Source organism: Oncorhynchus mykiss, chromosome 9, assembly GCF_013265735.2.
Source record: "Oncorhynchus mykiss isolate Arlee chromosome 9, USDA_OmykA_1.1, whole genome shotgun sequence".
Classification (NCBI taxonomy): domain Eukaryota; kingdom Metazoa; phylum Chordata; class Actinopteri; order Salmoniformes; family Salmonidae; genus Oncorhynchus; species Oncorhynchus mykiss.
This window is the reverse complement of record NC_048573.1, coordinates 599485-627062: the sequence shown is the minus strand read 5'-3', so window position 1 is coordinate 627062 and position 27578 is coordinate 599485. Positions and strand designations below refer to the sequence as shown.

General features: G+C 44.0%; 1 protein-coding gene across 1 annotated transcript; it reads right to left on the bottom strand.

Annotated features, from left to right (window-relative positions):
• Positions 1-320: 320 nt before the first annotated feature.
• Positions 321-27578, bottom strand: slc25a11 (solute carrier family 25 member 11). Its single transcript, XM_036986998.1, has 7 exons — positions 27265-27578; positions 22172-22324; positions 17388-17594; positions 16202-16292; positions 7066-7156; positions 6328-6479; positions 321-840 (listed from the first exon to the last, which is right to left on the bottom strand). The coding sequence occupies exons 1-7, from the start codon at positions 27330-27332 to the stop codon at positions 688-690; spliced, it is 915 nt and encodes a 304-aa protein (XP_036842893.1). The 5' UTR covers positions 27333-27578; the 3' UTR covers positions 321-687.

Here is a 27578-nt window from a genome sequence, read left to right as displayed (position 1 = left end):
GTAAAAGCAGGTGTGAGCTGGTTCTAGTCTTTCCAACAATTATCTGGTGTTAAAATCACTGATGAATCCATCCACCAATTTCCTAGATCAGCTATTCCCAACCTTGGTCCTCAGGACCCCAAGAGGTGCACGTTTTGGTTTTTACCCTCGCACTACACAGCTGATTCAACTACTCAAGCTTTGATCATTTGAAATCAGCTGTGTGGTGTTTAGGCAAAACCCAAACCTGAGGACAGAGCGCGGGAAAAGCTGATATAGGAGATTCTGAAAATTGTTATCAACAGCAGGTGAAATAAACAAAAAACAAAACCTTGTTTTTCAGAAAGAAATCAGTTTTTAATCTGTTTGTCATCATCAAGGTTTTCCAGCCAGCCATCTGTTCCATAGTGGGGGGAGGGGACGACTGTACTAAGTGTCAATATGCCCTGTGCAGGGGGGGGGGGGCTGAGATGGTACATTCTGAGGTTCTGAGTCCTTCAGTAAAAATAACAGAACATACACAATGGGGTCAGGTCACATGACAGGGGTTAAAGGTCACTCACATGACACACGAGGGAGTGTCTGTCCGTGTGTATAGTGTGCACCTGCTTCAGTGTGTGTGTGTGTGTGTTGCTCCGGGGTGAAGTTTCCCGTAGGTGCAGAACTAAGATCAGCTTCCCTTCCTCCCAATCCTTACATCTCCTGTCTCTAATCCAGGAAGTAGACTTTATAAGCCTTGTTCATCTGTTCCAGGAAGATGAATGTGAGGACGGTGTGAGGTCCCAGTCTGGCGTAGTATGGAGTGAAACCCTTCCACAGTGAGAAGAACCCTTCATTACGGATCACCCTCGCCAACACGTCCTGTAGGGGGAGACAGAGAGAAACCCTTCATTAAGGATCACCCTGGTCAGGACGTCCTGTAGGGGGAGACAGAGAGAAGAACCCTTCATTAAGGATCACCCTGGTCAGGACGTCCTGTAGGGGGAGACAGAGAGAAACCCTTCATTAAGGATCACCCTGGTCAGGACGTCCTGTAGGGGGAGACAGAGAGAAACCCTTCATTAAGGATCACCCTGGTCAGGACGTCCTGTAGGGGGAGACAGAGAGAAACCCTTCATTAAGGATCACCCTGGTCAGGACGTCCTGTAGGGGGAGACAGAGAGAAGAACCCTTCATTAAGGATCACCCTGGTCAGGACGTCCTGTAGGGGGAAACAGAGAGAAGAACCCTTCATTAAGGATCACCCTGGTCAGGACGTCCTGTAGGGGGAGACAGAGAGAAACCCTTCATTAAGGATCACCCTGGTCAGGACGTCCTGTAGGGGGAGACAGAGAGAAACCCTTCATTAAGGATCACCCTGGTCAGGACGTCCTGTAGGGGGAGACAAGACAGAAACCCTTCATTAAGGATCACCCTGGTCAGAACGTCCTGTAGGGGGAGAGAGGAGACAGTAAATCAGTTTGTCCTGCATCGATTTCTCAGCTTAAAGATGGAACCTGCAGTAGGGGAAACAGCGACACCGTCCGCCCCACGGCCGTTGTTATGGCTTTTATTTTGGTGATGAAGCTGATCTGGGGAGCGTCACGCGTCATCAAAACAAAAGGCCATATTCTGCTGTTCAATAGAGGGAGACCCGACAGGGGTGTCAGAGGGAGACCCGGCAGGGGTGTCAGAGGGAGACCCGGCAGGGGTGTCAGAGAGAGGGAGACCCGGCAGGGGTGTCAGAGGGAGATCCGGCAGGGGTGTCAGAGGTGGTTGTTTACAGTAACTTTTGTTGTAATATCCCAAACAGACGTGACAGTTTGACCAATAAGGATTCAGCTTGAAGGGAAAGATCCAAATTGACAGGTGCTAAAGGCCCGTCCTATTGGGCCGGGATTAAGGCCCGTCCTATTGGGCCGGGATTAAGGCCCGTCCTATTGGGCCGGGATTAAGGCCCGTCCTATTGGGCCGGGATTAAGGCCCGTCCTATTGGGCCGGGATTAAGGCCCGTCCTATTGGGCCGGGATTAAGGCCCGTCCTATTGGGCCGGGATTAAGGCCCGTCCTATTGGGCCGGGATTAAGGCCCGTCCTATTGGGCCGGGATTAAGGCCCGTCCTATTGGGCCGGGATTAAGGCCCGTCCTATTGGGCCGGGATTAAGGCCCGTCCTATTGGGCCGGGATTAAGGCCCGTCCTATTGGGCCGGGATTAAGGCCCGTCCTATTGGGCCGGGATTAAGGCCCGTCCTATTGGGCCGGGATTAAGGCCCGTCCTATTGGGCCGGGATTAAGGCCCGTCCTATTGGGCCGGGATTAAGGCCCGTCCTATTGGGCCGGGATTAAGGCCCGTCCTATTGGGCCGGGATTAAGGCCCGTCCTATTGGGCCGGGATTAAGGCCCGTCCTATTGGGCCGGGATTAAGGCCCGTCCTATTGGGCCGGGATTAAGGCCCGTCCTATTGGGCCGGGATTAAGGCCCGTCCTATTGGGCCGGGATTAAGGCCCGTCCTATTGGGCCGGGATTAAGGCCCGTTCTATTGGGCCGGGATTAAGGCCCGTTCTATTGGGCCGGGATTAAGGCCCGTTCTATTGGGCCGGGATTAAGGCCATGTTTGACACGTTCGTCCACCGGACCTTCCCAGGATTGGTGCGTTTAGGGACTCAGTACTCACCAGGCCGTCATTATATACAGTACCAGTCGTTTGGACACGCCTACTCATTCAAGAGTTTCTACATTTGTACCATTTTAAATATTCTGGAATAATAGTGAAGACGTCAAAACTATGAAATAGAATATGGAGTCATGTAGTAACCAAAAAGCGTTAAACCAATCCAAATTTTATATTTGAGATTCTTCAAAAGTAGCCACTCTTTACCTTGATGACAGCTTTCAACACTCCAGATTCTTGAGGTAGTCACCTAGAATGCATTTCAATTAACAGGTGTGCCTTCTTAAAAGTTAATTTGTGGAATTTCTTTCCTTCTGAATGCGTTTGAGCCAATCAGTTGTGTTGTGACAAGGTAGGTATACAGAAGATGGTCTTTTACCAAATACTAAGTCCATATTATGGCAAGAACAGCTCAAATAAGCAAAGAGAAACGACAGTCCAACATTACTTTAAGACATGAAGGTCAGTCCATCATTACTTTAAGACATGAAGGTCAGTCCATCATTACTTTAAGACATGAAGGTCAGTCCATCATTACTTTAAGACATGAAGGTCAGTCCATCATTACTTTAAGACATGAAGGTCAGTCCATCATTACTTTAAGACATGAAGGTCAGTCAATCATTACTTTAAGACATGAAGGTCAGTCAATCATTACTTTAAGACATGAAGGTCAGTCCATCATTACTTTAAGACATGAAGGTCAGTCCATCATTACTTTAAGACATGAAGGTCAGTCCATCATTACTTTAAGACATGAAGGTCAGTCCATCATTACTTTAAGACATGAAGGTCAGTCCATCATTACTTTAAGACATGAAGGTCAGTTAATCCGGAAAATGTCAAGTGCAGTCACAAAAAGTTCTATAATGAAACTGTCTCTCATGAGGACCACCACAGGAAAGGAAGACCCAGAGTTACCTCTGCTGCAGAGGATAAGTTCATTAGAGTTACCTGGCTCTCATGAGGACCGCCACAGGAAAGGAAGACCCAGAGTTACCTCTGCTGCAGAGGATAAGTTCATTAGAGTTAACTGGCTCTCATGAGGACCGCCACAGGAAAGGAAGACCCAGAGTTACCTCTGCTACAGAGGATAAGTTCATTAGAGTTAACTGGCTCTCATGAGGACCGCCACAGGAAAGGAAGACCCAGAGTTACCTCTGCTACAGAGGATAAGTTCATTAGAGTAAACTGTCTCTCATGAGGACCGCCACAGGAAAGGAAGACCCAGAGTTACCTCTGCTGCAGAGGATAAGTTCATTAGAGTAAACTGTCTCTCATGAGGACCGCCACAGGAAAGGAAGACCCAGAGTTACCTCTGCTGCAGAGGATAAGTTCATTAGAGTAAACTGGCTCTCATGAGGACCGCCACAGGAAAGGAAGACCAAGAGTTACCTCTGCTGCAGAGGATAAGTTCATTAGAGTTAACTGGCTCTCATGAGGACCGCCACAGGAAAGGAAGACCCAGAGTTACCTCTACTGCAGAGGATAAGTTCATTAGAGTTAACTGGCTCTCATGAGGACCGCCACAGGAAAGGAAGACCCAGAGTTACCTCTGCTGCAGAGAATAAGTTCATTAGAGTTAACTGGCTCTCATGAGGACCGCCACAGGAAAGGAAGACCCAGAGTTACCTCTGCTGCAGAGGATAAGTTCATTAGAGTAAACTGTCTCTCATGAGGACCGCCACAGGAAAGGAAGACCCAGAGTTACCTCTGCTGCAGAGGATAAGTTCATTAGAGTAAACTGTCTCTCATGAGGACCGCCACAGGAAAGGAAGACCCAGAGTTACCTCTGCTGCAGAGGATAAGTTCATTAGAGTAAACTGTCTCTCATGAGGACCGCCACAGGAAAGGAAGACCCAGAGTTACCTCTGCTGCAGAGGATAAGTTCATTAGAGTTAACTGGCTCTCATGAGGACCGCCACAGGAAAGGAAGACCCAGAGTTACCTCTGCTGCAGAGGATAAGTTCATTAGAGTTAACTGTCTCTCATGAGGACCGCCACAGGAAAGGAAGACCAAGAGTTACCTCTGCTGCAGAGGATAAGTTCATTAGAGTAAACTGGCTCTCATGAGGACCGCCACAGGAAAGGAAGACCCAGAGTTACCTCTGCTGCAGAGGATAAGTTCATTACAGTTAACTGCACCTCAAGTTGCAGCCCAAATGCTTCACAGAGTTCAAGTAACAGACACCATCAACTGTTCAGAGGAGACTGCATGAATCAGGCCTTCATGGTTTTGCTGCAAAGAAACCACTACTAAAGGACACCAAGATGAGACTTGCTTGGGCCAAGAACCACGAGCAATGGACATTAGACCGGTGGAAATCTGTCCTTTGGTCTGATGATTCCAAATTTGAGATGTTTGGTTCCGATGCAGAGTAGGTGAACAGATGATCTCCGCATGTGTGGTTCCCACTGTGAAGCATGGAGGAGGTGGTGTGATAGTGCTTTGCTGGTGACATTGATTTATTTAGAATTCAAGGCACACTTAACCTGCATGACTACCACAGCATTCTGTAGCGATACACCATCCCATCTGGTTTGCTCTTAGTGGGACTATCATTTGTTTTTCAACAGGACAATGACCCAACTCACCTCCAAGCTGTGTAAGGGATTTATGACCAAGAAGGAGAGTGATGGAGTGCTGCATCAGATGACCTGGCCTCCACAATCACCCGACCTCAACCCAATTGAGATGCTTTGGAATGAGTTGGACTGCAGAGTGAAGGAAAAGCAGCCAACAAGTGCTCAGCATATGTGGGAACTCCTTCAAGACTGTTGGAAAAGCATTCCAGGTGAAGCTGGTTGAGAGAATGCCAAGTGTGTGCAAAGCTGTCATCAAGGCAAAGGGTGGCTACTTTGAAGAATCTCAAATATATTTTGATTTGTTTAATACTTTTTTGGTTACACCATGATTCCATGTGTGTTATTTCATAGTTTTTATGTCTTCACTATTATTCTAGTAGTCAAAATAAAAACCATGGAATGAGTAGGTGTCAAAACTTTTGACTGGTGCTGAATATGAATAATATATATTATCTTATATATGAAGTGATAATGCCCGAGAAGTTGGTGTTTGGAGGATATATTGCCAATGTTGTTAGCCCCGAGACAAAGTCCGCTTCACTTTTCTACAGTGTGTTACCAACATATTACCAACATATTCAAATAATGGACGTTTTCATTGGAAACGTTATTTTGAATAATTTATTCATACTATTTCATCCAGTTGGTCTTTCGTTCTATTGGGTCGGTGGCCAGAGACGTGACCCAAGTCGTTCAGGCTTTTTGTTCTGGCCCATCGTTGACTCCAACGCTTCTCACAGTTGTGTCAAGTTGTCTGGATGTCCTTTGGGTGGTGGACCGTTGTTGATACAGACAGGAAACTGTTGAGCGTGAAAAACCCAGCAGCGCTGCAGTTCTTGACACAAACCTGGAACCTACTACCATACCCCGTTCAAAGGCAGTTAAATATTTTGTCTTGCCCATTCACCCTTTGAATGGCACACACACAATCTAATGTCCATAAAAATCCTTCTTTAACCCCGTCTCCTCCCCTTCATCTACACTGACTGAAGTGGATTTAAAAAAGTGGCCTCAATAAGGGATCATAGATTTCACCTGGATTCACCTGGTCAGTCTGTCATGGAAAGAGCAGCTGTTCTTAATTAATGTTTACTCAGTGTAGTTATAACTTACCAGGCCATTCTTAAACTCTGGTTTTCCATCTATCATTCTCATGTTCTGAATCCTGGTCTTGACGATGTCGACGGGCATGGACGCTGCCGTGGTTACCAGGCCACTGATCATACTGGCACAGAAATGGAGGAAGATACCGTCCACAAAATACCCTGGGGGGGAAGAGAAGTTATTCAAAATGAATGGATTGCTGTAGGAACCACACCCTAACCCATCTAGGGGAACCACACCCTAACCCATCTAGGGGAACCACACCCTAACCCATCTAGGAGAACCACACCCTAACCCATCTAGGAGAACCACACCCTAACCCATCTAGGAGAACCACACCCTAACCCATCTAGGAGAACCACACCCTAACCCATCTAGGGGAACTACACCCTAACCCATCTAGGGGAACCACACCCTAACCCACCTAGGAGAAACCACACCCTAACCCACCTAGGAGAAACACACCCTAACCCACCTAGGAGAAACACACCCTAACCCATCTAGGGGAACCACACCCTAACCCATCTAGGAGAAACACACCCTAACCCATCTAGGAGAAACACACCCTAACCCATCTAGGAGAAACACACCCTAACCCATCTAGGAGAAACACACCTTAACCCATCTAGGGGAACACACCCTAATCCATATTTTAGAAGAGAAAGGAGTTCTCCTAACCTGCTATATAACTAAACCATCGGTTGTTGGGGACTCGGAAGAGGGTTAGAATTAGAGGTTAGGGGTTACCTGTCTCTATAAGAGCCTGTTTGCTCTGAGAGTAGGAGGCCAGCTGGGCAGCGTTGACCACTACAGCGCGGGCCATGGTGGGAATACACCCCTGGAGGAACACACACACGGTTATTGTTTTTGTTAAGCTCAGCAGTCTCTCAGAGGTCTGTACTGGAAAATAATAGCAGTGGTATAGTGGTAGTATAGTAGCAGTGGTATGGTGGTAGTATAGTAGCAGTGGTATAGTGGTAGTATAGTAGCAGTGGTATGGTGGTAGTATAGTAGCAGTGGTATAGTGGTAGTATAGTAGCAGTGGTATAGTGGTAGTATAGTAGCAGTGGTATGGTGGTAGTATAGTAGCAGTGGTATGGTGGTAGTATAGTAGCAGTGGTATGGTGGTAGTATAGTAGCAGTGGTATGGTGGTAGTATAGTAGCAGTGGTATGGTGGTAGTATAGTAGCAGTGGTATAGTGGTAGTATAGTAGCAGTGGTATGGTTGTAGTATAGTAGCAGTGGTATAGTGGTAGTATAGTAGCAGTGGTATAGTGGTAGTATAGTAGCAGTGGTATGGTGGTAGTATAGTAGCAGTGGTATGGTGGTAGTATAGTAGCAGTGGTATGGTGGTAGTATAGTAGCAGTGGTATGGTGGTAGTATAGTAGCAGTGGTATGGTGGTAGTATAGTAGCAGTGGTATAGTGGTAGTATAGTAGCAGTGGTATGGTTGTAGTATAGTAGCAGTGGTATGGTGGTAGTATAGTAGCAGTGGTATAGTGGTAGTATAGTAGCAGTGGTATAGTGGTAGTATAGTAGCAGTGGTATGGTTGTAGTATAGTAGCAGTGGTATAGTGGTAGTATAGTAGCAGTGGTATAGTGGTAGTATAGTAGCAGTGGTATAGTGGTAGTATAGTAGCAGTGGTATGGTTGTAGTATAGTAGCAGTGGTATGGTGGTAGTATAGTAGCAGTGGTATAGTGGTAGTATAGTAGCAGTGGTATGGTTGTAGTATAGTAGCAGTGGTATGGTGGTAGTATAGTAGCAGTGGTATAGTGGTAGTATAGTAGCAGTGGTATAGTGGTAGTATAGTAGCAGTGGTATGGTTGTAGTATAGTAGCAGTGGTATAGTGGTAGTATAGTAGCAGTGGTATGGTGGTAGTATAGTAGCAGTGGTATGGTGGTAGTATAGTAGCAGTGGTATGGTGGTAGTATAGTAGCAGTGGTATGGTGGTAGTATAGTAGCAGTGGTATGGTGGTAGTATAGTAGCAGTGGTATGGTGGTAGTATAGTAGCAGTGGTATGGTGGTAGTATAGTAGCAGTGGTATAGTGGTAGTATAGTAGCAGTGGTATGGTGGTAGTATAGTAGCAGTGGTATGGTGGTAGTATAGTAGCAGTGGTATGGTTGTAGTATAGTAGCAGTGGTATGGTGGTAGTATAGTAGCAGTGGTATGGTTGTAGTATAGTAGCAGTGGTATGGTTGTAGTATAGTAGCAGTGGTATAGTGGTAGTATAGTAGCAATGGTATGGTGGTAGTATAGTAGCAGTGGTATGGTTGTAGTATAGTAGCAGTGGTATGGTGGTAGTATAGTAGCAGTGGTATGGTGGTAGTATAGTAGCAGTGGTATAGTGGTAGTATAGTAGCAGTGGTATGGTTGTAGTATAGTAGCAGTGGTATAGTGGTAGTATAGTAGCAGTGGTATAGTGGTAGTATAGTAGCAATGGTATGGTGGTAGTATAGTAGCAGTGGTATGGTGGTAGTATAGTAGCAGTGGTATAGTGGTAGTATAGTAGCAGTGGTATGGTTGTAGTATAGTAGCAGTGGTATGGTGGTAGTATAGTAGCAATGGTATGGTGGTAGTATAGTAGCAATGGTATAGTGGTAGTATAGTAGCAGTGGTAGTATAGTAGCAGTGGCAGTATAGTAGCAGTGGTATGGTGGTAGTATAGTAGCAGTGGTATGGTGGTAGTATAGTAGCAGTGGCAGTATAGTAGCAGTATAGTAGCAGTGGTATGGTGGTAGTATCGTAGCAGTGGTATAGTGGTAGTATAGTAGCAGTGGTATGGTGGTAGTATAGTAGCAGTGGTATAGTGGTAGTATAGTAGCAATGGTATAGTGGTAGTATAGTAGCAGTGGTAGTATAGTAGCAGTGGTAGTATAGTAGCAGTGGTATGGTGGCAGTATACTAGCAGTGGTAGTATAGTAACAGCGGCATAGTGGTAGTATAGTAGCAGTGGTAGTATAGTAACAGTGGCATAGTGGTAGTATAGTAGCAGTGGTATAGTGGTAGTATAGTAGCAGTGGCATCGTGGTAGTATAGTAGCAGTGGCATAGTGGTAGTATAGTACCAGTGGTAGTATAGTGGCAGTGGTAGTATAGTGGCAGTGGTATGGTGGTAGTATAGTAGCAGTGGCATAGTGGTAGTATAGTAGCAGTGGCATAGTAACAGTGGCTTAGTGGTAGTATAGTAGCAGTGGTAGTAGAGTAGCAGTGGTATAGTGGTGGCATAGTGGTAGTATTGTACCAGTGGTAGTATAGTGGCGGTGGTATAGCGGTAGTATAGTAGCAGTGGTAGTATAGTAACAGTGGCATAGTGGTAGTATAGTAGCAGTGGCATAGTGGTAGTATAGTAGCAGTGGCATAGTGGTAGTACAGTAGCAGTGGTAGTATAGTATAGTAGCAGTGGTAGTATAGTAACAGTGGCATAGTGGTAGTATAGTAGCAGTGGTAGTAGAGTAGCAGTGGTATAGTGGTGGCATAGTGGTAGTATTGTACCAGTGGTAGTACAGTAACAGTGGTGTGGTGGTAGTATAGTAGCAGTGGCATAGTGGCAGTATAGTAGCAGTGGTAGTATAGTAACAGTGGCATAGTGGCAGTATAGTAACAGTGGTATAGCGGTAGTATAGTAGCAGTGGTATAGTGGTAGTATAGTGACAGCGGTAGTATAGTAGCAGTGGCAGTATAGTAACAGTGGTAGTATAGTAACAGTGGTAGTATAGTAACAGTGGTAGTATAGTAACAGTGGCATAGTGGTAGTATAGTAGCAGTGGTAGAATAGTAACCGTGGTAGTATAGTGGCAGTGGTATATTGGTAGCATAGTAGCAGTGGTAGCATAGTAGCAGTTGTAGTATAGTAGCAGTTGTAGTATAGTAGCAGTGGTATAGCAGTAGTATAGTAGCAGTGGTAGTATAGTAACAGTGGTATAGTGGTAGTATAGTAGCAGCGGTATAGTGGTAGTATAGTAGCAGTGGTAGTATAGTGACAGCGGTATGGTGGTAGTATAGTAACAGTGGTATGGTGGTAGTATAGTAGCAGTGGCGGAGAGTATATTCATTTGTAGTATAGTAATAGTATATTTATTAGTAATATAGTATATGTATTAATAGTAAAGTAATAGTAGAGTGTATTCATTAGTAGTGTAGTATATGCATTAGTAGTATAGAAATAGTATAGTAGTGTAGAAATAGTAGATTAGTAGTATAGAAATAGTATAGTAGTAGTGTAGAAATAGTATAGTAGTAGTGTAGAAATAGTAGATTAGTAGTGTAGAAATAGTATAGTAGTAGTGTAGAAATAGTATATTAGTAGTATAGAAATAGTATAGTAGTCATGTAGAAATAGTATAGTAGTAGTGTAGAAATAGTATATTAGTAGTATAGAAATAGTATAGTAGTCATGTAGAAATAGTATAGTAGTAGTGTAGAAATAGTATAGTAGTAGTGTAGAAATAGTATATTAGTAGTATAGAAATAGTATAGTAGTCATGTAGAAATAGTATAGTAGTCATGTAGAAATAGTATAGTAGTAGTGTAGAAATAGTATATTAGTAGTATAGAAATAGTATAGTAGTAGTGTAGAAATAGTATATTAGTAGTATAGAAATAGTATAGTAGTAGTGTAGAAATAGTAGATTAGTAGTGTAGAAATAGTATAGTAGTAGTGTAGAAATAGTATAGTAGTAGTGTAGAAATAGTATAGTAGTAGTGTAGAAATAGTATAGTAGTAGTGTAGAAATAGTATATTAGTAGTATAGAAATAGTATAGTAGTCATGTAGAAATAGTATAGTAGTAGTGTAGAAATAGTATATTAGTAGTATAGAAATAGTATAGTAGTCATGTAGAAATAGTATAGTAGTCATGTAGAAATAGTATAGTAGTAGTGTAGAAATAGTATATTAGTAGTATAGAAATAGTATAGTAGTAGTGTAGAAATAGTAGATTAGTAGTGTAGAAATAGTATAGTAGTAGTGTAGAAATAGTAGATTAGTAGTGTAGAAATAGTAGATTAGTAGTGTAGAAATAGTATAGTAGTAGTGTAGAAATAGTATAGTAGTAGTGTAGAAATAGTAGATTAGTAGTGTAGAAATAGTATAGTAGTAGTGTAGAAATAGTATAGTAGTAGTGTAGAAATAGTATAGTAGTAGTGTAGAAATAGTATAGTAGTAGTGTAGAAATAGTAGATTAGTAGTGTAGAAATAGTATAGTAGTAGTGTAGAAATAGTATATTAGTTTATAGAAATGGTATATTAGTAGTAGTGTAGAAATAGTATAGTAGTAGTGTAGAAATAGTATAGTAGTAGTGTAGAAATAGTAGATTAGTAGTGTAGAAATAGTATAGTAGTAGTGTAGAAATAGTATAGTAGTAGTGTTGTAATAGTATCTTACCCTCCATAGTGCAGTGACCCCCTCTTTAGTGATGCTGTAGTATAGTAGTAGGTGTATAGTAGTAGTAGTAGAGTAGTAATATAGTAGTAATAGTATCTTACCCCCCATAGTGTGGTGACCCCCTCTTTAGTGATGCTGTAGTATAGTAGTAGGTGTATAGTAGTTCTATAGTAGTAGTAGTAATATAGTAGTAATAGTATCTTACCCTCCATAGTGTGGTGACCCCCTCTTTAGTGATGCTGTAGTATAGTAGTAGGTGTATAGTAGTTCTATAGTAGTAGTAGTAGAGTAGTAGTAGTAATATAGTAGTAATAGTATCTTACCCTCCATAGTGCAGTGACCCCCTCTTTAGTGATGCTGTAGTATAGTAGTAGACGTAGCAGTAGTAGTAGAGTAGTTGTGTAGTAGTAGTAATATAGTAGTAATAGTATCTTACCCCCCATAGTGTGGTGACCCCCTATTTAGTGATGCTGTAGTATAGTAGTAGGTGTATAGTAGTTCTATAGTAGTAGTAGTAGAGTAGTAGTAGTAATATAGTAGTAATAGTATCTTACCCCCATAGTGTGGTGACCCCCTCTTTAGTGATGCTGTAGTATAGTAGTAGGTGTATAGTAGTTCTATAGTAGTAGTAGTAGAGTAGTAGTAGTAATATAGTAGTAATAGTATCTTACCCCCCATAGTGTGGTGACCCCCTCTTTAGTGATGCTGTAGTATAGTAGTAGGTGTATAGTAGTTCTATAGTAGTAGTAGTAGAGTAGTAGTAGTAATATAGTAGTAATAGTATCTTACCCTCCATAGTGTGGTGACCCCCTCTTTAGTCATGCTGTAGTATAGTAGTAGGTGTATAGTAGTTCTATAGTAGTAGTAGTAGTAGTAATATAGTAGTAATAGTATCTTACCCTTCATAGTGTGGTGACCCCCTCTTTAGTGATGCTGTAGTATAGTAGTAGGTGTATAGTAGTTCTATAATAGTAGTAGTAGAGTAGTAGTAGTAATATAGTAGTAATAGTATCTTACCCTCCATAGTGCAGTGACCCCCTCTTTAGTGATGCTATAGTATAGTAGTAGACGTAGCAGTAGTAGTAGAGTAGTTGTGTAGTAGTAGTAGTAGTAATATAGTAGTAATAGTATCTTACCCCCCATACCCCCCCAACGCTCCCTAAAACACTTCTGTGAGCAGGCCTTTCTAATCGACCTGGCCCGGGTATCCTGGAAGGACATTGACCTCATCCCGTCAGTTGAGGATGCCTGGTCTTTCTTTAAAAGTAACTTCCTCACCATTTTAGATAAGCATGCTCCGTTCAAAAAATGCAGAACTAAGAACAGATACAGTCCTGGGTTCACTCCAGACCTGACTGCCCTCGACCAGCACAAAAACATCCTGTGGCGGACTGCACTAACATCGAATAGTCCCTGCGATATGCAACTGTTCAGGGAAGTCAGGAACCAATACACACAGTCAGTCAGGAAAGCTAAAGCCAACTTCTTCAGGCAGAAGTTTGCATCCTGTTGCTCCAACTCCAAAAAGTTCTGGGACACTGTGAAGTCCATGGAGAACAAGAGCACCTCCTCCCAGCTGCCCACTGCACTGAGGCTAGGTAACACGGTCACCACCGATAAATCCATGATTATCGAAAACTTCAACAAGCATTTCTCAACGGCTGGCCATGCCTTCCGCCTGGCTACTCCAACCTCGGCCAACAGCTCCCCCCCCCCCCCCGCAGCTACTCGCCCAAGCCTCTCCAGGTTCTCCTTTACCCAAATCCAGATAGCAGATGTTCTGAAAGAGCTGCAAAACCTGGACCCGTACAAATCAGCTGGGCTTGACAATCTGGACCCTCTATTCCTGAAACTATCCGCCGCCATTGTCGCAACCCCTATTACCAGCCTGTTCAACCTCTCTTTCATATCGTCTGAGATCCCCAAGGATTGGAAAGCTGCCGCAGTCATCCCCCTCTTCAAAGGGGGCAACACCCTGGACCCAAACTGTTACAGACCTATATCCATCCTGCCCTGCCTATCTAAGGTCTTCGAAAGCCAAGTCAACAAACAGGTCACTGACCATCTTGAATCCCACCGTACCTTCTCCGCTGTGCAATCTGGTTTCCGAGCCGGTCACGAGTGTACCTCAGCCACGCTCAAGGTACTAAACGATATCATAACCGCCATCGATAAAAGACAGTACTGTGCAGCCGTCTTCATAGACCTTGCCAAGGCTTTCGACTCTGTCAATCACCGTATTCTTATCGGCAGACTCAGTAGCCTCGGTTTTTCGGATGACTGCCTTGCCTGGTTCACCAATTACTTTGCAGACAGAGTTCAGTGTGTCAAATCGGAGGGCATGCTGTCCGGTCCTCTGGCAGTCTCTATGGGGGTGCCACAGGGTTCAATTCTCGGGCCGACTCTTTTCTCTGTATATATCAATGATGTTTCTCATGCTGCGGGCGATTCCCTGATCCACCTCTACGCAGACGACACCATTCTATATACTTCCGGCCCGTCCTTGGACACTGTGCTATCTAACCTCCAAACGAGCTTCAATGCCATACAGCACTCCTTCCGTGGCCTCCAACTGCTCTTAAACGCTAGTAAAACCAAATGCATGCTTTTCAACCGTTCGCTGCCTGCACCCGCACGCCTGACCAGCATCACCACCCTGGATGGTTCCGACCTTGAATATGTGGACATCTATAAGTACCTAGGTGTCTGGCTAGACTCTAAACTCTCCTTCCAGACCCATATCAAACATCTCCAATCGAAAATCAAATCAAGAGTCGGCTTTCTATTCCGCAACAAAGCCTCCTTCACTCACGCCGCCAAACTTACCCTAGTAAAACTGACTATCCTACCGATCCTCGACTTCGGCGATGTCATCTACAAAATTGCTTCCAACACTCTACTCAGCAAACTGGATGCAGTTTATCACAGTGCCATCCGTTTTGTCACTAAAGCACCTTATACCACCCACCACTGCGACTTGTATGCTCTAGTCGGCTGGCCCTCGCTACATATTCGTCGCCAGACCCACTGGCTCCAGGTCATCTACAAGTCCATGCTAGGTAAAGCTCCGCCTTATCTCAGTTCACTGGTTACGATGGCAACACCCATCGGTAGCACGCGCTCCAGCAGGTGTATCTCACTGATCATCCCTAAAGCCAACACCTCATTTGGCCGCCTTTCGTTCCAGTTCTCTGCTGCCTGTGACTGGAACGAATTGCAAAAATCGCTGAAGTTGGAGACTTTTATCTCCCTCACCAACTTCAAACATCTGCTATCTGAGCAGCTAACCGATCGCTGCAGCTGTACATAGTCTATTGGTAAATAGCCCACCCATTTTCACCTACCTCATCCCCATACTGTTTTTATTTATTTATTTTTCTGCTCTTTTGCACACCAATATCTCTACCTGTACATAACCATCTGATCATTTATCACTCCAGTGTTAATCTGCATAATTGTAATTATTTGCCTACCTTCTCATGCCTTTTGCACACAATGTATATATAGACTCCCCTTTTTTCTACTGTGTTATTGACTTGTTAATTGTTTACTCCATGTGTAACTCTGTGTTGTCTGTTCACACTGCTATGCCTTATCTTGGCCAGGTCGCAGTTGCAAATGAGAACTTGTTCTCAACTAGCCTACCTGGTTAAATAAAGGTGAAATAAATAAAACAATTTAAATAGTGTGGTGACCCCCTCTTTAGTGATGCTGTAGTATAGTAGGTGTGTAGGTGTATAGTAGTTCTATAGTAGTAGTAGTAGAGTAGTAGTAGTAATATAGTAGTAATAGTATCTTACCCCCCATAGTGCAGTGACCCCCTCTTTAGTGATGCTGTAGTATAGTAGTAGGTGTATAGTAGTTCTATAGTAGTAGTAGTAGAGTAGTAGTAGTAATATAGTAGTAATAGTATCTTACCCCCCATAGTGTGGTGACCCCCTCTTTAGTGATGCTGTAGTATAGTAGTAGGTGTATAGTAGTTCTATAGTAGTAGTAGTAGAGTAGTAGTAGTAATATAGTAGTAATAGTATCTTACCCTCCATAGTGTGGTGACCCCCTCTTTAGTGATGCTGTAGTATAGTAGTAGGTGTATAGTAGTTCTATAGTAGTAGTAGTAGAGTAGTAATATAGTAGTAATAGTATCTTACCCCCCATAGTGTGGTGACCCCCTCTTTAGTGATGCTGTAGTATAGTAGTAGGTGTATAGTAGTTCTATAGTAGTAGTAGTAGAGTAGTAATATAGTAGTAATAGTATCTTACCCCCCATAGTGTGGTGACCCCCTCTTTAGTGATGCTGTAGTATAGTAGTAGGTGTATAGTAGTTCTATAGTAGTAGTAGTAGAGTAGTAGTAGTAATATAGTAGTAATAGTATCTTACCCTCCATAGTGTGGTGACCCCCTCTTTAGTGATGCTGTAGTATAGTAGTAGGTGTATAGTAGTTCTATAGTAGTAGTAGTAGAGTAGTAGTAGTTATATAGTAGTAATAGTATCTTACCCTCCATAGTGTGGTGACCCCCTCTTCTTTAGTGATTCTGGCCAGAGCATTGAACACATTAGAATACCCTCTCTTCTGGTCTGCAGGGAGACTGGGGGAGAGAAAGAGAGCGAGGGAGGGAGGGAGGGAGAGAGAGGGAGGGAGGGAGAGAAAGAGAGCGAGGGAGGGAGGGAGAGAAAGAGAGCGAGGGAGGGAGGGAGAGAAAGAGAGCGAGGGAGGGAGGGAGAGAAAGAGAGCGAGGGAGGGAGGGAGAGAAAGAGAGCGAGGGAGGGAGGGAGAGAGAGCGAGGGAGGGAGGGAGAGAGAGCGAGCGAGCGAGGGAGGGAGAGAGAGAGAGCGAGGGAGGGAGGGAGAGAGAGCGAGGGAGGGAGGGAGAGAGAGAGAGAGAGCGAGGGAGGGAGGGAGAGAGAGCGAGGGAGAGAGAGAGAGCGAGGGAGGGAGGGAGGGAGGGAGGGAGGGAGGGAGGGAGGGAGGGAGGGAGAGAGGGAGGGAGAGAGCGAGGGAGAGAGCGAGGGAGAGAGCGAGGGAGAGAGCGAGGGAGAGAGCGAGGGAGAGAGCGAGGGAGAGCGAGCGAGGGAGGGAGGGAGAGAGAGAGAGCGAGGGAGAGAGAGAGAGAGCGAGGGAGCGAGGGAGGGAGGGAGGGAGGGAGCGAGGGAGGGAGGGAGAGAGAGAAAGAGAGCGAGGGAGGGAAATTACACAATTAAACATAATTTAACTCCTGTTACCACTGTTCATCTTCTGTCTCACACCCTCCCCCCGTCCGTCAGCGGTCACCCTCCCTCCCTCCCTCTCACCGTCCGTCAGCGGTCACACTCCCTCTCACCGTCCGTCAGCGGTCACCCTCCCTCTCTCCCTCTCACCATCCGTCAGCGGTCACCCTCCCTCTCACCGTCCGTCAGCGTTCACCCTCCCTCTCTCCCTCTCACCGTCCGTCAGCGGTCACCCTCCCTCTCTCCCTCCCTCCCTCTCACCGTCCGTGGTCACCCTCTCCCTCCCTCCCTCTCACCGTCCGTGGTCACCCTCCCTCCCACCCTCCGTCTCACCGTCCGTGGTCACCCTCCCTCCCACCCTCCCTCTCACCGTCCATCAGCGGTCACCCTCCCTCTCACCGTCCATCAGCGGTCAACCTCCCTCCCACCCTCCCTCTCACCGTCCATCAGCGGTCACCCTCCCTCCCACCCTCTCACCGTCCGTCAGCAGTCATCCTGATCAAGGCGACTTCAGCAGGTGTTCCTACGAAGGCTCCGGTTGCTCCAGCCGTCATACCAATCAGAGCCTTCATGAGGAAGTTGGGCGGGGTCCCGTCCTGTCCCGTCATCTTCTCAAACAACACTGTGTAGATACCTAACCTCGTTGTGGTGTAGGTAGCCTGGCGGAGTAGACCTGCTGACAGACTGGAAACAACAACATGATGTAGATACCTAACCCACACCATGTTGGTAGTCTGGTGGAACAGACCTGCTGACAGACTGGAAACAACAACATGATGTAGATACCTAACCCACACCATGTTGGTAGTCTGGTGGAACAGACCTGCTGACAGACTGGAAACAACAACATGATGTAGATAGCTAACCCACACCATGTTGGTAGTCTGGTGGAACAGACCTGCTGACAGACTGGAAACAACAACATGATGTAGATAGCTAACCCACACCATGTTGGTAGTCTGGTGGAACAGACCTGCTGACAGACTGGAAACAACAACATGATGTAGATACCTAACCCACACCATGTTGGTAGTCTGGTGGAACAGACCTGCTGACAGACTGGAAACAACAACATGATGTAGATACCTAACCCACACCATGTTGGTAGTCTGGTGGAACAGACCTGCTGACAGACTGGAAACAACAACATGATGTAGATAGCTAACCCACACCATGTTGGTAGTCTGGTGGAACAGACCTGCTGACAGACTGGAAACAACAACATGATGTAGATACCTAACCCACACCATGTTGGTAGTCTGGTGGAACAGACCTGCTGACAGACTGGAAACAACAACATGATGTAGATACCTAACCCACACCATGTTGGTAGTCTGGTGGAACAGACCTGCTGACAGACTGGAAACAACAACATGATGTAGATAGCTAACCCACACCATGTTGGTAGTCTGGTGGAACAGACCTGCTGACAGACTGGAAACAACAACATGATGTAGATACCTAACCCACACCATGTTGGTAGTCTGGTGGAACAGACCTGCTGACAGACTGGAAACAACAACATGATGTAGATACCTAACCCACACCATGTTGGTAGTCTGGTGGAACAGACCTGCTGACAGACTGGAAACAACAACATGATGTAGATACCTAACCCACACCATGTTGGTAGTCTGGTGGAACAGACCTGCTGACAGACTGGAAACAACAACATGATGTAGATACCTAACCCACACCATGTTGGTAGCCTGGTGGACTGAATTAGTATAATAGTAGAGTAGTGTTATCATAAAATTATTAGTAGAATTGTAACAGTATAGAAATATTGGATGATAACTTGTTTTGAACTAGGACAGAGGAATTTATAACAGACTTTTTCCAGACATAATTTGGGTAAAGGAGATCCCCTGATTGTATGGGATACTTTTAAAATGTGCCTTTAGAAGCCATGAAATTCAATACTCATCTCTAAAACACCATTAGGTGTCCATGTAAACAAAGGAAAATGAAGGACGAAGAGTACACATACATTTGAAGTCTGTAGTTTACATACACTTAGGTTGGAATCATTAAAACTTGTTTTTCAACCACTCCACAAAATTCTTGTTAAAACCTCTTTGGGCTAGGAGGCAGTATTTTGACGTCTGGATGAAAATCGTGCCCAAAGTAAACTGCCTGTTACTCAGGCCCAGAAGCTAGGATATGCATATTATTAGTAGGTTTGGATAGAAAACTCTAAAGTTTCCAAAACTGTTCAAATAACGTCTGTGAATATAACAGAACCGATATGGCAGGCAAAAACCTGAGGGAAATCCATCCAGGAAGTGCCATTATGTTTTTCCATTGAAAGTCTATCCACCATATAAAGGGATATGACCCAGATTGCATTCCATATGGCTTCCACTAGATGTCAACAGTCTTTAGACATTGTTTCAGGCTTTTACTCTGAAAAATGTGGGAGATACAGAACTTTCAATCAGTGGCCAGTAGATGCTGTCCCCTACCCTAGTGAAGTTAACAAACTATAGTTTTGGCAAGTCGGTTAGGACACCTACTTTGTGCATGACAAGTAATTTTTCCAAAAACTGTTTACAGACAGATTATTTCACTTTATCCCAATTCCAGTGGGTCAGAAGTTTACATACACTAAGTTGACTATGGCTTTAAACAGCTTGGAAAATTCCAGAAAATGTCAGGGCTTTAGAAGATTCTGTTAGGCTAATTAACATAATTTGAGTCAATTGGAGGTGTACCTGTGGATGTATTTCAAGGCCTACCTTCAAACTCAGTGCCTCTTTGCTTGACATCATGGGAAAATCAAAAGAAATCAGCCAAACGCCTGATGGTACCACGTTCATCTGTACAAACAATAGTAGGCAAGTATAAACACCATGGGACTACGCAGCCCTCATACCGCTCAGGAAGGAGATGTGTTCTGTCTCCTAGAGATGAATGTACTTTGATGTGAAAAGTGCAAATCAATCCCAGGACAACAGCAAAGAACCTTGTGAAGATGCTGGAGGAAACAGGTACAAAAATATCTATATCCACAGTAAAACTAAGTCCTATATCGACATAAGCTGAAAGGCCGCTCAGCAAGGAAGATGCACCTGCTCCAAAACCACCATAAAAAAGCCAGACTACGGTTTGCAACTGCACATGGAGACAAAGATCATACTTTTTGGAGAAATGTTCTCGTCTGATGAAACAAAATTAGAACTGTTTGGCCATAATGACCATCGTCATGTTTGGAGGAAAAAGGGGGATGCTTGCAAGACGAAGAACACCACTCCAACCGTGAAGCACAGGGGTGGCAGCATCATGTTGTGGGGGTGCTTTGCTGCAGGAGGGACTGGTGCACTTCACAAAATAGATGGCATCATGAGGAAAGGAAATGTATGTGGATATATTGAAGCAACATCTCAAGACATCAGCCAGAAATTTAAAGCTTGGTCGCAAATGGGTCTTCCAAATGGATAATGACCCCAAGCATACTTCCAAAGTTGTGGCAAAATGGCTTAAGGACAACAAAATCAATGTATTGTGAGTGGCCACCTCAATTCTATAGAAAATGTGTGGGCAGAACTGAAAAAGCATGTGTGAACAAGGAGGCCAACAAACCTTACTCAGTTACACCAGCTTTGTCAGGAGGAATGGGCAAAAATTCACCCAACTTATTGTGGGAAGCTTGTGGAAGGCTCCCCGAAACGTTTGACCCAAGTTAAACAATTTAAAAGGCAATGCTACCAAATACGAATTGAGTGTATGTAAACTACTGACCCACTGGGAATGTGATGAAAGAAATAAAAGCTGAAATAAATCATTCTCTCTACTATTATTCTGACATTTCACATTCTTAAAATAAAGTGGTGATCCTAACTGACCCACAATTCCCTAAACAATATTTTGAAAGAGGAAGCAAAGTACTTTAAGCATATGTTTTCGTTTCAGTCTCCTCCATCTCCACTAAACGAAGCTAATTGTCTGGATTTTTTTCTATCAATAATGGAAAATTAACAGCTGTACATAAAGACTCCGGTGAAGGCGAGGAAGGAACTTCTTGATGCAAGGAGGGAGGGTGACCACGGACGGTGAGAGGGAGGGTGACTAGGAAATCTCCAGGGCTGAATGGTTGTTGATCTACTCAGAGGACCGTTATTAGCATGTTTGAACCACTCCAACAAAAAATGGTAAATTATCAGATAACAAGAAGGTCTGATTTCATTATTACTGAAACGGGATCTAAGTGGTAAATATAAAGATCATTAAAAAACATGGAGGCCCTTTACACTCTAGTGATCAAAAAATTATAGTAAAACAAATAGCGCATAGAATTAAACAAGTATTGTTGGGTATTATTCAGACAGCTTTTTTACATGGACGATACATTGGAGATAATATAATTTATTGGAGATAGTAAGTACTGGAAACAATAGAACACTATGAAAAATCTGGGAAACCAGGCCTGGTATTCATAGCTGATTTAGAAAAGGCTTTTGATCAAGTATGACTGGAATTTATATATAAATGCCTGGAATATTTCAATTTAGGAGAGTCTCTTATACAATGGGTTAAAGTTATGTATAGTAAACCCCAGGTGTAAAATAGTAAATAATGCCTACTTCTCAGAAAGTATTCAACTGTCAAGAGGAGTAAAACAAGGTTGTCCCCTATCAGCATATCTATTTATTATGACCACAGAAATGTTAGCTATTAAAATCAGATCCAACAATAAGCAAGGGATTAGAAATCCAGGGTTTAAAAACAGATGTCATTGTACTCGATGATTCATGTTGTTTTCATTTAAATCCACAATGTGAATCCCTCCACTGACTCATAGAGGATCTAGATACTTTTAGAATGTGAATCCCTCCATGACCTCATAGAGGATCTACATACTTTTAGAATGTGAATCCCTCCATGACCTCATAGAGGATCTAGATACTTTTAGAATGTGAATCCCTCCATGACCTCATAGAGGATCTAGATACTTTTAGAATCTGAATCCCTCCACAGCCTCATAGAGGATCTAGATACTAAGTATTAAGTAGTATTAGCAGCATAGCAACAGTATGGTAAGTAGTATTAGTAGTACAGTAATGGTATAGTAGTAGTATATAATAGCATAGTAACAGTATGGTAAGTAGTATTAGTAGTACAGTAATGGTATAGTAGTAGTATATAATAGCATAGTAACAGTATGGTAAGTAGTATTAGTAGTACAGTAATGGTATAGTAGTTGAATATAATAGCATAGTAACAGTATGGTAAGTAGTATATAATAGCATAGTAGTACTAACCCAGTGTAGATGCCTCCTAGTCCTTCATTCTTCAGTATAGATGCCAGAGCATGGAAGCTGGTCTTGTATTCGCGGGCCTTTCCTCCCTGACCACTCAGCTGCATCCTGTTCTTCACTAGATCTAGAGGCTGGACGAACACTGTCGCTCCCATCCTGGAGAAGGGGGGAGGGACACAGAGAGAGAATCCATCTGTTATCTCATAGTTTTTATGTCTTCTACAATGTAGAAAATAACAAAAAATAAAAACCCTTGAATGAGTAGGTGTGTCCAAACTACTGACCATTGCTGTATAGATCAATGTTTTATCTAGATGTGTTGTATATTGACAGGTACTGTATGTATGTATGTATGTATGTATAGTGGGGCAAAAAAGTATTTAGTCAGCCACCAATTGTGCAAGTTCTCCCACTTAAAAAGATGAGGCCTGTAATTTTCATCATAGGTACACTTCAACTATGACAGACAAAATGAAGAAAAGAAAATCCAGAAAATCACATTGTAGCATTTTTTATGAATTTATTTGCAAATTATGGTGGAAAATAAGTATTTGGTCACCTACAAACAAGCAAGATGTCTGGCTCTCACAGACCTGTAACTTCTTCTTTAAGAGGCTCCTCTGTCCTCCACTCGTTACCTGTATTAATGGCACCTGTTTGAACTTGTTATCAGTATAAAAGACACCTGTCCACAACCTCAAACAGTCACACTCCAAACTCCACTATGGCCAAGACCAAAGAGCTGTCAAAGGACACCAGAAACAAAATTGTAGACCTGCACCAGGCTGGGAAGACTGAATCTGCAATAGGTAAGCAGCTTGGTTTGAAGAAATCAACTGTGGGAGCAATTATTAGGAAATGGAAGACATACAAGACCACTGATAATCTCCCTCGATCTGGGGCTCCACGCAAGATCTCACCCGTGGGGTCAAAATTATCACAAGAACGGTGAGCAAAAATCCCAGAACCACACGGGGGGACCTAGTGAATGACCTGCAGAGAGCTGGGACCAAAGTAACAAAGCCTACCATCAGTAACACACTACGCCGCCAGGGACTCAAATCCTGCAGTGCCAGACGTGTTCCCCTGCTTAAGCCAGTACATGTTCAGGCCCGTCTGAAGTTTGCTAGAGAGCATTTGGATGATCCAGAAGAAGATTGGGAGAATGTGATATGGTCAGATGAAACCAAAATATAACTTTTTGGTAAAAAAAAAAAACTCTACTCGTCGTGTTTGGAGGACAAAGAATGCTGAGTTGCATCCAAAGAACACCATACCTACTGTGAAGCATGGGGGTGGAAACATCATGCTTTGGGGCTGTTTTTCTGCAAAGGGACCAGGACGACTGATCCGTGTAAAGGAAAGAATGAATGGGGCCATGTATTGTGAGATTTTGAGTGAAAATCTCCTTCCATCAGCAAGGGCATTGAAGATGAAACGTGGCTGGGTCTTTCAGCATGACAATGATCCCAAACACACCGCCCGGGCAACGAAGGAGTGGCTTCGTAAGAAGCATTTCAAGATCCTGGAGTGGCCTAGTCAGTCTCCAGATCTCAACCCCATAGAAAATCTTTGGAGGGAGTTGAAAGTCCGTGATGCCCAGCAACAGCCCCAAAACATCACTGCTCTAGAGGAGATCTGCATGGAGGAATGGGCCAAAATACCAGCAACAGTCTGAAAACCTTGTGAAGACTTACAGAAAACATTTGACCTCTGTCATTGCCAACAAAGGGTATATAACAAAGTATTGAGATAAACGTTTGTTATTGACCAAATACTTATTTTCCACCATAATTTGGAAATAAATTCATTAAAAATCCTGTGATTTTCTGGATGTTTTTTCTCACTTTCTCTGTCATAGTTGAAGTGTACCTATGATGAAAATGACATGTCTCTCATCTTTTTAAGTGGGAGAACTTGCACAATTGGTGGCTGACTAAATACTTTTTTGCCCCACTGTATGTATATAAATGAGTATGTGTGTCCAGACTATTGACTGGTACTGCAGACAGACGTCGTTTTATCTGGATTTGAACAATAACCTAAAACAAAAGGCCAAATATACACTGGAGTTGCTAACCAAGACGACATTAAATGTTCCTGAGGCCGACTTACAGTTTGGACTTAAATCTGCTTTTAAATCTGTAAAGATTTGAAAATTGCTGTATAGCCATGATCCCCAACACCTTGACAGAGCTTGAAGAATATATATATATATTTTTAAAGGATCAAATACAGTCTTGTACAATCCAGATGTGAAAAGCTCTTATAGACTTATTACTCAAGAAGACTCACAGCTCTTAGACTTATTACTCAAGAAGTGCTCACAGCACTCAGACTCAAAAAGACTCACAGCTCTGACTCAAAGACTCACAGCTCTTATAGACTGACTCAAAAAGACTCACAGCTCTTATAGACTGACTCAAAAAGACATAGCTCTCAGACTCAAAGACTCACAGCTCTTATAGACTTACTCAAGAAGACTCACAGCACTCAGACTCAAAAAGACTCACAGCTCTGACTCAAAAAGACTCACAGCTCTGACTCAAAAAGACTCACAGCTCTGACTCAAAAAGACTCACAGCTCTGACTCAAAAAGACTCACAGCTCTCAGACTCAAAAAGACTCACAGCTCTGACTCAAAAAGACTCACAGCTCTGACTCAAAAAGACTCACAGCTCTCAGACTCAAAAAGACTCACAGCTCTCAGACTCAAAAAGACTCACAGCTCTCAGACTCAAAAAGACTCACAGCTCTGACTCAAAAAGACTCACAGCTCTTAGACTCAAAAAGACTCAGCTCTCAGACTCAAAGACTCAGCTCTCAGACTCAAAAAGACTCACAGCTCTCAGACTCAAAAAGACTCACAGCTCTCAGACTCAAAAAGACTCACAGCTCTCAGACTCAAAGACTCACAGCTCTCAGACTCAAAGACTCACAGCTCTCAGACTCAAAAAGACTCACAGCTCTCAGACTCAAAAAGACTCACAGCTCTGACTCAAAGACTCACAGCTCTGACTCAAAAAGACTCACAGCTCTCAGACTCAAAAAGACTCACAGCTGTCATCGAGGCCAGAGGTGATTCTAACATGTATTGACTCATGGAGCTGAATACTTACACAACAACTATATTTTAACTTGATTTTTTTATTTAACAATCCTTTAAAAAATATTCCACTTTGACAGAGCATTTTGTGCAGATTGTTGATGGAAAATTACAATTTAATCCACTTGGTTAAACAATAAAATGTGAAGAAAGCATTGGGGTCTGAAAACTTTGGCAAGGCACTGTAGTCTTCAAGTTGGAATCCATTGCGGTGAAACTGCCACATCCGTTTGTGATATTACAACAACAAAGACAACTTCAAACAAACCCTATTTAAGAGTAGAAGAGCAGAGAAAAGCAGAGAAGAAGAGCAGAGAAGAGCAGAGTAGAACAGCAGATATCAGCTCTGCATGCGTGCGAGGAGACATAAGGGCCTTCAGTGTTATGCCCACAGCACAGCCAGAAATACACCAACATCACCATATACAGCCAACCCACTGTCATCACACCACTACAGTACGGGTACTCCCACTATACTGAGAAGAGACCATTCTGAATAGCACCCTCCTCTACTAGCAGTAAAGCCAATATGACCCTCTCTACACTGATAGCGCACTTGGTGTAAACTCTACCTCAAACACCCTTTTGATAGATCAGAGGCTATACTTGACAGGCTAGGGTCCCAGGTCTCTCTCTCTGAGAGAACAGGCTAGGGTCCCAGGTCTCTCTCTCTCTGAGAGAACAGGCTAGGGTCCCAGGTCTCTCTCTCTCTGAGAGAACAGGCTAGGGTCCCAGGTCTCTCTCTCTCTGAGAGAACAGGCTAGGGTCCCAGGTCTCTCTCTCTCTGAGAGAACAGGCTAGGGTCCCAGGTCTCTCTCTCTGAGAGAACAGGCTAGGGTCCCAGGTCTCTCTCTCTGAGAGAACAGGCTAGGGTCCCATGTCTCTCTCTCTCTGAGAGAACAGGATAGGGTCCCAGGTCTCTCTCTCTGAGAGAACAGGCTAGGGTCCCATGTCTCTCTCTCTCTGAGAGAACAGGCTAGGGTCCCAGGTCTCTCTCTCTGAGAGAACAGGCTAGGGTCCCAGGTCTCTCTCTCTGAGAGAACAGGCTAGGGTCCCAGGTCTCTCTCTCTCTCTGAGAGAACAGGCTAGGGTCCCAGGTCTCTCTCTCTCTGAGAGAACAGGCTAGGGTCCCAGGTCTCTCTCTCTGAGAGAACAGGCTAGGGTCCCATGTCTCTCTCTCTGAGAGAACAGGGTAGGTTAACAGGCCTATATCTGGGAGGGTATTTGTATTTATTAGGGTAAGGGGCTGAGGGAATTTCTTTGTCTTTGAGGTCTTGACATTTAATAAGACTGGAACAGTACGTGCATGACTGATAGGCGACACATTCAGACAGTCATCCTATTCATGTTGGGACTATTCTGCAGAAACTGGCTGATACATAAACTCACCCTGTAGGCTTCATTTTTATAAGGATGAGCGAACATAAGACACGTAACACGTAGTACGCAGACAGAGCAACATAAGACTAGTAACACGTAGTACGCAGACAGAGCAACAAAAGACTAGTAACACGTAGTACGCAGACAGAGCAATAGCACAAAAAGAAACTAAACAAAAGACATAAACGCAACAGTGTTTCCACACCTCACAAGCTACAGACAGCATGGAAAGCGGCAACACGCAGCTAGGGGTTATGTTGGTGGTCATAGAGCGTGAACGTAACCGGAGGCATCGACATACAGTTGTCTGGGCCTAACTAGCGGTCAGTGCGTCTGTGGACAGACCCAAATGTCAATGCGTGTGTGCGAAGGTTGACGCCATTATGCTGGGATAGTAACATCTACCGGGCTGTCAACATGCACCGGAAACACACACGAGCTTATCACTTAATGATTACATTAATTCATTACTAAACACATGTTATTCTCGGTTTCTAACTCCCTCTCTAATTTAGTATGCTGTGCCCCTGACCGGTAACCGAGCACCGCTGTCAGCGGGGCTGCTGTGTGAGTGTGACCGCTGAGAGCGGCCTGTAGCCCGGGTACCTACCCTGCCAGTCCCCCAAAGAGGAACTTAATGGCCTTGGGAGAGGTCTTCGGTTTGGAAGCTTCCGCCATTTTCTCTTTGGCTCTTTTCAAACCGGACGACAGTCCCTCGGTAAAGGCCCTGATTCTGGTCGACGCTTTACCTCTAGCGATGGAGCAAGGTGACACACGGGGGCGCGCACGCACAGACGAAGGGGAAGTAGGTGGACCAATGGGGAAGGACGAAGTGGATGACAGAGAACGAGCACGCTGGGGTTTTAATAAAACTTCGTAGTTGAAAATAAACTTCCAATGTAATTAAGAGATCAAATATATTAG

Excerpts from the sequence above, each read along its gene's own strand:
- slc25a11 (XM_036986998.1), bottom strand. The coding sequence starts at position 27,332 with ATGGCGGAAGCTTCCAAACCGAAGACCTCTCCCAAGGCCATTAAGTTC. Across the intron at positions 22,325-27,264 it reads CTCTTTGGGGGACTGGCAGG|GATGGGAGCGACAGTGTTCG; the intron begins GTAGGTACCCGG and ends CCCCTTCTCCAG. Across the intron at positions 841-6,327 it reads CAGAGTTTAAGAATGGCCTG|GACGTGTTGGCGAGGGTGAT; the intron begins GTAAGTTATAAC and ends CTCCCCCTACAG.